Genomic DNA, 12,194 nt, shown 5'->3' on the forward strand with positions numbered 1-12,194 from the left:
TCTGGTCTATTTCAAAGGTGACTAAAAATCTATGGTAGCAGACTATCTACGTGCTCTCCTTAAAATTTATATATGGAAAACTATTTTCCATCACTGCCATGGTATAAGTTAAGGGTCTCTGTAATTATATCATGGTCATGGAAATCATGGGGATTTTTGTGTTCTTGCAAAATTTTAGCCATTCCTCCATTAATATATAGAAGTGAAGACTCAATACATAAATAACAGTCTGAATGTCAGGAAAAAAAAGTCCTCAACATACTACATCTAACAGCATTTCTGATCTTGGACTTCTTGCCATCAGAAATAAAACTTGAGGAAATAAATATGGAATGTTAAAGCAACTCACTGGATGGTACCTACTACTGTAGGTAGTAGCTAGATGTAACTGTACTGGTGCATCTATATTAGGGACTAGAAATAGATGGGTTCTCCTCCATTCAAACCTCACTCATACCAGTCCTACAGAAGTCAAGCCACGTATGAGGGATATGTTCTACAAACTTGGCTGCCCTGTAAGACCGCTGCGGTAGAGGAAGATCCTAGCCTTGCAGAGACTTGAAGTGCCAGGGTTAAGGTGGAAAGATACCCATTGTTATCCCACCAGCTCAGAGGAAAAAGGTTGGAAATAGAGACAGGATGTGGTGGGAGTGATCAGAAGTCAGGAAGTGATTGGGATGTCAAGTAAATAGTAAAACATAAACAGACAAATTGAAAAAGGAAAAGACCAGGCAAGTTCTCCTGTCACATTGTGTCCTCCATCAGGAACCTTCTTGCAAGCTGCATGCCCAGCCTATGCTCTTTAGACGTCCCATTTTTAATATGAGCCAATGAGAATTTCTCAACCACAGCTGTTTCCTTTCAAAGAAAAACAGAAGGGCTATTAAAATAACAATCTCAATAATGCTAGAAATTTAAAACTGTGCTTGTATAACAATGGGCCATGGCCTATATCTAAAAGCCTATTATTGAATAATTGGTTGATAAATAAATATAATTGCCTCTTTTATTATTATCTCAATTATTTAAATTAATGAAGTATTAAAGAAATCCACTTGAGAGCTAGAGAAAACAGATAAATCAGCTGTGACCCTTTCACTGAAGAAATACCTTCAAAGATTACTTTTTTTTTAACTTTCCTTTTTTCCTCCTTTCAGTAGCTGCTGTATCTCAGAAGAATCCCAATGTGGGCATGGTAGGCATTGGTTCAAGTTTATCTGCATCCTGTTCTTAAGTACATATGTCACAGAATTACTTGCAGCTTTTGTGGCTTATAGTTCTTCAGTGTCTCAGTATCTCACCCTGTACATTAAAATTCTAGCATTTAGGCCTGAATTTCAGAGTTGCAAATTTTTTTACTTGGAGGACTCAGTTGATGAAAATATAATAATAATAATAATAATAATAAATAATCATAATCATATGCTGGCTGCATATCTTAGAGGCAGAACAAAGACCTAAGAGGAACTCCAGATCCTCCTGACAGGGTTTTGAAAACTCAGATGTATAAAGCAATGAAATACAGCACACTACATCCTGGAATCTATACCATAAATGTGAGGCTCCAATAGTTTGCCTATCTCCTGGATTGAGATGGATAGACACTACTATAGGCCTTTGGTGACCTCATCCATGATCAGTGGCATTCCAGACAAGATTGTGAAATGCTTCTGACAGCTGAAATTCATTTACTACAACAACCATGGAATGCTTGGCTTAAAGCCATGTTCAATATCTATTTATAGGGAAACCAGTTTATGAATGAATGGCTTTTGCTTCTGTTAATCATCCACATTTCTTCACTCAGAAGACATCTTGTCTTACTTTCATTGATTCATCAAAGATTCAGTGAGAACCTTTAAAACATGTGTTGTGGATACACAACAAAAACTATGGATTAATGTAATGACTCAGGGCAAACTCAGGGCTTATTTCTCTAAGTTATCCTTTCCCAAAATCTCACCACACATGGAACTCCCTACATAGGAAGCACATGGTCTTATTTATATTCAGGAACAAATGTCTGCCAGGATATGTATTTCTTTTTTTCAGACAATTTAATATAAAATATTTATCTTTATTTTATTTTACAAGGTTTACTAATTCATTCACAATTTTTATTTACTATTTGCCATCTATCAGGAAGATCTCTAGGATTAAGGAAATATTGCACGAAACCGGACAGACAATATAGATACTCTCAGGAAGAATTACTCTAACAATTTCAGATAATAAGATGCACACGGCAGGATAGGAATATATGTTCATATAATATATTTGATCATTGACTAAGGTTTGGGAGAACTTATTATACAACAAGTATCCAATCTATAGTAAAGTCACTGGTCTTAGCAGACAGTGGGAATTTAAAAGACTCTCATGTTTTATGTTTTAAAATTTTGTTTCCAAGGATAGGGTTCAAACACATTAATATCAGTATGGTGGCCAGCCATTTCTATAACGTTTTAATGCACTGAAATTTGTTTCTCTTATTGTAAGACCTACTGGGTTCCTTGGGTTAAATAAAAAATACTTGGTGAACTTATGGAAAGTTTTCTTTCTTTTTTTTAAATGTTGGCTAACCTAAATCAAGGCGTTCCTACCTCCAAAGAAGTATTTCTCGCCAGTCTTCACTTGGAGAGGACTATTGGTCCGAACTGCTGATGCTTCATCTCCATCAATGGTGAGGACTGCGAAGTTTTCCTTGGCCAGGAAACGAACCTCATGCCACTGCCCATCATTCAACCCAGAGCCTGGAAGGTAGAAAATGAAAACTTCTTAAGTTGGTGTAGTTAAATACAATTTTTATACATTATAATATTTTCATTTTAAAAAAATCACAGTTGTATTAAATTAATAGAGTTTAATTTGATGTTTGGATAAAGTAATATGAAACAGAGTATTACAGAAACTTAGCTATTATCTCTCTTACTTGGGTAATTCATTTCCATTTCGTTTCTGGTCTCTTTGGAATACAAACTTATTTACATTTGTCTGTAATATCTCAGGAAATTCCTGTGGCTGAAAGGTACACAGTTTAAATTTGATAGGAATAAAGACAACATTTTTTAAATATTCAGAGGCATGCTGAATGAGATTGCTCACAGAGGCAAGTGGAGTTATAGACAGTGGGTGAGCTATCCTCTGATTTGTGTTGTAGGAAAACAGAACTGTGGGACTCCTCAAGAGAGGTGTGTACCTGCACTGGCTAGTTGTGCATGTCGACTTGACACAACCTAGAGTCATCAGGGAGAAGAGAGCCTCATGTGAGGAAATGCCTCCTTGAGATGCAGCTGTACGTCATTTTCTCAAATCATTATTAATGGGGGACCGCCCTCCATGGCCTCTGCATCTCCACCTGTCTCCAGGATACTGTTCTGTTTAGAGTTCCTGTCATGAATTCTTTCAACAGTGAACAGTAATATGGAAGTGTAAAACAGATAAATCCTTTTCTCCCAACTTGCTTTTCGGTCATGGTGTTTGGTCAAAGTAATAGAAACACTAGGACACTGCTTTACCCACTGAGCTCTTTCTCTAAACCTTAAACACAATTTTAAATATCAATAGACTTAAATATTTAGAAGCAAATGTTATGTATGTATTTATATATAACATGATTTACATAATTCATAACATAATTTATATATAAATCTTATATTATAATATAAATAATGTGTTACCTATTTACACATGTATTTATAGAAAAACATATGTATATAATATATAAAATATATATCACATATTGTATTTTAATTAAAACATATATTATATAATACATATAATAAATATAATGTGAAATAAATTCATGATAAATAGAATATAAAATATATTAATAATTATAGCATATGTTAATATATTAAAATACATGTACATATTATATAAATATATAATATACATTTTTACATATAATTTTATAATTACATATGTATTTGCACATACAGATATGTACATATACAAATATACAGTATGTATATATATGTTTATATAATTTATATATATTTTATGTAAGTATTCCTCTAAAAAACACAGTAGTAGTTGTGCTTTGTATTCTCTGATATTTCCCTAATATTGTAGATGGTACTTTCTTCTGTCGTACTGAATAGTCATAAATTATCAGAAACTTAAAAGAAACACAGAGTGCTGCTGACATAGTTGGGGAAGAGCCTGTTTTGAACAAAGTCATTTAGGAAAACTTTTTAATTTAATAACTTATTTTCTAGTTAGTTTAGTTAGATCTCATTCTGAGATAGAAGTAAATTTATAGTGCTGAGTTAATACCTCTCCCTACTTTAACAATTTAAAATGTTTTTTGTATGTAATGTGTTTTTCAATAGCCACATCTATACAATACAGTTTATAGAAATTAAATTCTAAAGAAATGTATCCATGTGTAGTTGGAACAGCAACTAAGCACTGATAATCACCAGAAATAAACATTATCTGATCATTTATATACCAGCCAGCAGGGTAACTGACTAGGCTATATTTTATTTAAAAATGTAATAATATAAATGCACAATGTCCACATCTCAAATTTATTTTCTATTATTTCTTAACACATGGTATAGGGAGGCAACATGCATTGTTTAGTTTGTGTTCATTTTACTGTAAATAATTAGAAAATTAGCTGCTGACAGAAGAGCAGACACTAGAGGAGAGCATCTGGAGGGAGGTCCAAGAACACTGGAAGTCCGAGGGTTTGATTTGACCTTGAGAAGGTCAATGCCATGAAGAGGAAGAGGCTTTGTTCTGGTCTTTACTAGATGTATGAGTCAACCAGGAGGATGTCCTTGAAGATGCACTTCCTTTTCACAACAGAGAAGGCCAGACTAGCCAATGCAAATGTTTAAAACTAGAGTTAGAGTAAATCAATGACACAGATTAATGATCTAGGTCCTTAATCATTTAATACCAGGAGTCTGTAAACCTCTGTGTGGGCCACATCCAGCGTGTGTCTTTTTGTTTTTATATTAAGTATGTATTGAGAATTCTTCTTTTATTAAGTGGTTGAAAAAATTTAAAAAGAAAGAATATATGCCAATTAGTATGTTTTAGAAATGGGAGGAAATTTCATAAATCCAAGTTTTAGTGTTCATACAAAGTTTCATGGGAATACACTTAAGGCCAGTATTTTGCCTCTCACTGGCCCAACAATAACTAAGGCAGACAGATGTAGTAGACAATCTGGCCACAGTGCTGAGATATCAACTCTATGGTCATTTTCAGTAAGACTGTGAATTAACTGCTGCTTTATACCATCCATAAAATGCTATTTTAAAGAAAAAAACTGGGATCTTATTGTAACTTAAATGACAGTCCCATGTCTACAGCATTTACTAATAGCAAATATTAGTACAAGTAACAATATCTCATACATTCTCTCAGGATCAAACAGTTGATTTAGTGATAGTGAGCACATTTTGCTGCAAAGAAGAACAAAACAAACTGCTTTTAAGGGATGAGCATAAATTCTCAAATTGTTGAATATATAGTTTAAATTAGTGCATATATAAAGCACATTAAACATTCAGATATGTCAACACACTTGAAAAATATTTTTTACACATTGCCATATAATATTCATAGCGTACACACATGCAAACAATCACTTGTATTTCACTAAAAACTCTAGATGGATATACCTAGATATCAATGTAGAGTATTAAATTACTACTTTAATGCTTTTCTTGTTTTTGTTCTTTTAATTACAGTCTAAATTTTCCATCAATGGTCTAACCATCTTTTGAAAATGTAAGCAGGTTTATGACATTTCTCTTAGTATAATTTTCTGTTGCTTCTGGGCTCAACAGCAGCACTGGCCAAAGGTCTAATGGTGACTGAGTTGTCAAGTGTTCCATCTGGAATGCCTTCTGTGTAGTGTCTGTGTGATTTTATTCCTTCACCATAGACTGCGTAGATGTGTCTGATATAGAGACCCTTCCTGACCTTGTGTACCAAATGACATTTCAGAAACTTTAGTTTTTTTGTCACGTAACTTGTAGTGATCAAGTCTATATTGTGTTCATTTATCTGTTCCTTTGCTTCTTCTACTTTTAAAGAAAAATGCATTTGTGTCTTTTATGCATATGACTTTCCTGCCTACATGTATATACCCCACGCGTGTAGAGTGTCTGGGGAGGCTGGAAGTGATCATCATATTTCCTGAAAATTGAATTGCAAGTAGTTGTGAGCAACTAAATGGGTTCTGGGAACTATATGATGGTCCTCTGAAAGAGAAGTAAGTGCTCTTAAACTACTGCAACAACCCCTTAATCCCTGCTTTGTAATACATGCTTTCTGTTTTTTTGTTACTGTTTTATTGGCTTGATAAATATTTAACATTTCAAACAGTACCATGTATATGTTATGAATGAAGAAATAACGGAATGATTCTGAGTGATGAGTTGGAACAGGTACAATGTGGCTTCTGTGCTAGAGACATTCATATTTTAAGGGCAGATGCTGAGCATAGCACATCAGTCTCACAGATGAGACTTTGCTCTTGTTACGTAGTCTGTTTCAATGTTAATGCATCTCAGAAATTTGTTTTGTCAAAACATCTGCAATTGACACCCCAATTACTCAGTTATTCAAAGAACCATATCCTCATATCTCACTGACTGCCAGCTTCAGCCAACCCTTACACATTTTGATGGTTTCAGATGACATGAACATGGGAGTGTCTGCTAAAAGAATCCTGTATGTTAGGGCCAGTGGTCACTACTCTCAGAAAATCTCCAGGGGATTGGGTCCAGCTATACAAAATAGCAAACAAGTTATCAAAGAACCACTTTTACGATTTTGCTACTTTCCTGTCTTACATCTTTCTCCTTGTATGCTCTTCACCAATATAAAATAGTGTGTATGTCCCTAAATTCCTCTAGGTTGGTATGATTATTTTGATATCATACTGATTATCAAACTGATAAGTCACATTTCCTCAAGGCAAAAAAGAATGGGGCTAGCTTATGTTCTTTTTATTGCAAGAAGTCTCTCTTTCCCATACTTATACCTGCCCATAATAATTTTCGAATCATTTTGTTTTTTGCCTTTCAAACATTAATGAAGAGCAAATCAAACAAACCATTAGTAATGTAAAATTACCATGTAGCTGTGGACTTTTTCTTAAAAAAAAATCAGTTATCCTCAGGTACCAGTAGTATATCCAAAACACTTCTTTCTATAGTAGGTCCCGTTGGGTTCTCCTTCATGAGAGATGCCACAAAGGATGTACTTTCACATTAAAATTTTCCTTCCAGCACCAAATGGGATAGGATGCATGGTTTTGAATTTGGTTTTGGATTTTGTCTTTAAAGTTTGCTGAATATTTTCCTGAAACATATTTTGGGGACACAGGTGTCAAGGACACAATTATTACAAATATGTAATCACTAATTCAAACACAGTCCTACAAAGTCATTCAAGCACAAAAGTCACATATTTTTAACTGTTATACATGGATAACCAAAAGCTTTTCAGAAAAATCCCTGTGAAAACTGCATCACGGGAACTGAAGTATAATGTGTGACATCACCACCCACAGTGTTCACAACAAAAGGCCCATTAGTCTAATCAGATTAAAAATAAAAGGTTATTTTATTTTTCTCAAGAAACATAATGAGCAGAGAAACTGGACCTCAGATTCCAGGAGCTTTGTTTACTGTGAACACCTCTATGTCTGAGTTTAAACTGCGGTTTCAACTTATTTTAATTCCAATTATTATTTGGAACATTTACTGGTAATCACTAATAGCTCTGCTTCAGTGATCTTTGAGAGGAAGGGGCTCCTGAATATAATGAAATTCATTCATAGTACAGCCAGGATGACCAAGTTGCTGAAAATCAAATATGCTGTTTCTTTTCTATTTTCTTTGTCCAAATGTTATAAAAAGTAATAGCCTGAGGGTTTTCTCCAGAGAGAAATCCAATTTATGATCTCTGCATATGTGAGTATTTATAGATGTACTATTCTGAGTTCTGTGAGCTAACCATGCTGATGAGTACTTTACTTGCATTTGCCTCATTTAGACTTCATAAAATCTTGAAATATTATCATCTGCAGTATATAGCAGAAGGACTGAGTTTAATAAAATATAAGTGCCCGATAGTGGGTAAGTATGGCGCTTGGAATGGGACCTTAGTTATGTTGCTCAAGAGTTTGGAATCATTTTGCAATTGTCCTGGATGTTCTTTGTTGTTGTTGTTGTTTTGTTTTGTTTTTGTTGTTTCTTTTTTCAACCTGATATTAGATGAGAAGAGGGAGTCACAATTGAGAAAATGTAGGCATCTTCTTCTGTAGCATTTTCTTGAAAATAATTGTGTGGGAGGGTCAAACTCATTATGGGTGGTACTATCATGGCCAGTGCTTCTACAGTGTGTGTGTGTGTGTGTGTGTGTGTGTGTGTGTGTGTGTGTGTGTGTGTGTGTGTATGACTATATTATAACCACTGAACAAGCCATAAGGTAGAAGCTATTAAGCAGCATTCCTCCATGGCTTTTGCTTCAGTTTTGGTCTCTAGGCTCCTATCTTCAGTTCCTGCCCAGACTTTCTATGATGATAGACTATAAGGTGCTAGTATAGGTCAGATATACCATTTCTACCCAAATTGTCTTTAAATATATTATTTTATCACAGCACTATAAGCCTAAGGCAGAGGTTAAATAAAAATTAAAAGAAGAACTCATAGCATACCCTTCATAGAGTCCTTGACCATCTGTAATCTAAAAGGCCATACATATGCCCTTCCATTTCCACCACATCTACAGAGTAACTCTGTTCCAGAGATACCCTCCTAAACCATTCAGGCGAGGAATAAACAAAGCTACCATCAATTTCATCTGCCAAGAGTCAATCATTTGTGTCATTGTGTTTCTGTAGTGTTGAAATAGTGTGTCTTTCAATATAGTTTTATATTAATATTTTCACTTCTTAAAAAGGCATTTTGAATGAACATTTTATAACCAAGGTTGGATAGAGAAATTTTTGAAACTTTTTCATTGGGAACATTTCACATTGTTCACAATTATTTGTTTAAATCAGCTTTATACTGTGTGACACTTAGAATAAGGATACCTCTTATTTACCTTTCCATTTTATAATGAGGACCCATGACCTTGATTCTGCCATGTTAGTTTACAGAGCTGAGCTGACAAAACAGACCTTGGACCTCGAAATCATAGCATTTCCAGTTTTTAGATTTTAGCCTTTCACAACCTAATAAGAGTGGAAAGGATGCCATAGACTTTGCCATGTCCCTCTACCCGTAGCCATTTGTTCAGCCACAAATGAGCATGAACAAGTTTATATAAAACAGGGATTTAGAAAATTACAAGACAAAATTACAAACTCAGGAAGGCCAATATCGAAGTAGTCTAACACGCCCAGGATCTCAAGTGAGGAGGCCACAACAACTGCCCAAATATGTGAGTAACTGGGACTCCGAGGATCCAGAGACACAGGAACCCCCACACAGCCAGTGACACAGGTTACTTCCAGTTTGAAACTACATGCAGAACAGAAATGGGGTGCTGGCTCTGCACCCACTCCTATTAAACCCAGAGGAAACCTGACTCCCAGGTGCTATGAATGCCCAGGATCCAAGGATCACAGGATCACAGAGGAAGGTTGACTCCCAGGAGATCAGACACACCCAGGTTCACAGGAGTTCTTACACACTCAAGATTACAGTTAAGGCCACAACATCTTTTCCAATACCCAGCATAACCATAACCCGGATGCTCACAGGAACCAGGGACAAATGTGCACCTAGTCAATGATACAGGTTCCTTCTAGCTTGCACCTATGCCTAGAACAAACCCAGTATTCTGGCTCCTCACCCACTCCTGTAACACAAAGAGAAAGCTTGACTCCAAGGAGTGATGATACAACTGGATCTCAGGAGCTTGGTCACACCAGGATTTAAGAATCCCAGAGGCAGCTTGACATGTAGTAGCTCTGATACACCCAGAATCTCAGGATCACAGGATCACGGAGACAACTGCACTCTGAGGAGTTCTGACACAGCCAGGATAGTAGGAGGGATAGGATCCATACTGGGACAGCAAGAGCAGGTAGCACTAGAAATAACAAGTTGGTGAGAGGCAAGCAGAAAAACATAAACAACAGAAACCAAGGCTACCTGCCGTCATCAAAACCCAGATTTTCCACTACAGCAAGTCCTAGATATCCCATCACACCAGAAAAGCAAGATTCATATGTAAAATAACATCCCATAATGATCACAGAAGACTTTAGGAAGGACATATATAACTCCCTTAAAGAAATATAGAACACAGGTAAGCAGGTAGAAGCCTTGAAGTAGAAACACAAAAATCCCTCAAAGAATTACAGGAAAACACAAACAAACAAGTGAAATAATTGAAAAAATCCACCCAGGATCTAAAATTTGAAATAGAAACAACAACAACAAAAAATGGCAACAACCCTAGAAAAAGAACACCTAGGAAAGATATAAGAAGTCACAGATGGAAGCATCACCAACATAACACAAGAGATAGAAGAGAGAGTCTCAGAGACAGAAGATACAGTTGAAAACATCAAGACAACAGTCACAAGAATTGAAAAATGGAGAAAGCTCCTAACCCAAAACATCCAGGAAATTCAAGACACAATGAGAAGACCAAACCTAAGGATAATAGGTATACAAGAGAGCAAAGAAACCCAACTTAAAGGGCCAGTAAATATCTTCAAAAATTATACAAGAAAACTTTCATAACCTAAGAAAGAGATGGCCATGAACATACTGGAAACTTACAGAACTCCAGCTAGACTGGACCAGAAAAGAAACTCCTTCCCACACATAATAATCAAAAGACAAAGTGCACAAAAGAAAGAAAATTAAAAGAAATAAGGGAAAAAGGTTAAGAAATATAAAAAGGCAGACCGATCAGAATTACACTAGCATTCTCATCAGAGACTATGAAAGCTGCAAGATACTGAGCTGATGTGCAGATCCTAAGAGAACACAAATGCAAGACCAGGTTATTATATCTAGAAATATTATATCTAGAAATTGACATAGATGAAGAAACCAAGATATTCCATGACAAAACCAAATTTACACAACATCTTTCTACAAATCCAGCCCTATAAAGGATAATAAATGAAAAACTACAACACAAGGAAGAAAATGAAATTATATGAAAAACCAAGAAAATAATCTTCTTGCAAAAAAAAAAACAAAAGAAGATAGCAACACAAACATAATTCCACCTCTAAAAAAACACAACAGGAAACCACAATCACTTTTCTTTAATATCTCTTAACATCAATGGACTCTATTTTCCAATAAAGAAACATAAACTAACAGACTGATTATGTAAACGGGACACTACATTTTGCTCTATAGAGGAACCAAACCTCGGTGAAAAAGACACTCAATACCTCAGAGTAAAAGGGAAAAAAAATCCAAGCAAATGGCCCCAAAAAGCAACCTGGAGTAGCCATACTACTATTGAATAAAATTGACTTTCAACCAAAAAAAAAGAATAAGAAAAGATAATTCATATTCATGAAAGGAAAAAAAATCTATCAAGATGAACTCTCAATCTGAACATATATGCTTTAAATGCAAGGGTACCCCCATTCATAAAAGAAACTTAACAAAGGCCAAAAGCATGTATTGTACCACATACAATAATCGTGGAAGATTTCAACACCCTACTGTCAGCAAAGGAAAGCTCATATAAAAAGAAACTAAACAGAGATATAGTGAAACTGACAGATGTTATGAACCAAATAGATTTAACAGATATCTATAGAACATTTTATCCTAAAAGAAAAGAATATACCTTATTATCACCTCATAGTACCTTGTCCAAAATTGATCATATAATTGATCACAAAACAGGCCTCAATAGCTAAAGAATATTGAAATAACCCCGTGCATTTTGTTTGATTGCCACAGACAAAGGCTGGTCTTCAATAATAGCAAAAACAAATGAAAGTGCACATACACATAAAAGCTGAACAATGCTCTACTCAATAATAACTTGGTCAAGGAAGATATAAAGAAAGAAATTAAAGACTTTTGGAAATTATTGTAAATTACAGCATAATATACCCAAACTTATACAATACAATGAAGATGTTGCTAAGAGGAAAACTCATAGCTCCGAGTGCCTCCATACAAATTTGGAGAAAGCATATACTAGAAGCTTGAGATCACACTTGA

The 12,194-nt window shown here is 35.1% G+C and overlaps 1 protein-coding gene across 1 annotated transcript in view; it reads right to left on the reverse strand.

Annotated features, from left to right (window-relative positions):
• Positions 1–12,194, reverse strand: part of CNTNAP2 (contactin associated protein 2) — a gene marked incomplete at its 3' end in the record, with an annotated part of 2,047,702 nt that overhangs the window by 1,005,169 nt on the left and 1,030,339 nt on the right. The window contains exon 9 of the mRNA XM_080931878.1: positions 2,604–2,753. Coding sequence (XP_080788004.1) covers positions 2,604–2,753 — 150 coding nt within the window. The remainder of the gene's footprint in view (positions 1–2,603; positions 2,754–12,194) is intronic.

This window comes from Micromys minutus (assembly GCF_963924665.1).
Source record: "Micromys minutus genome assembly, chromosome: 18".
Classification (NCBI taxonomy): domain Eukaryota; kingdom Metazoa; phylum Chordata; class Mammalia; order Rodentia; family Muridae; genus Micromys; species Micromys minutus.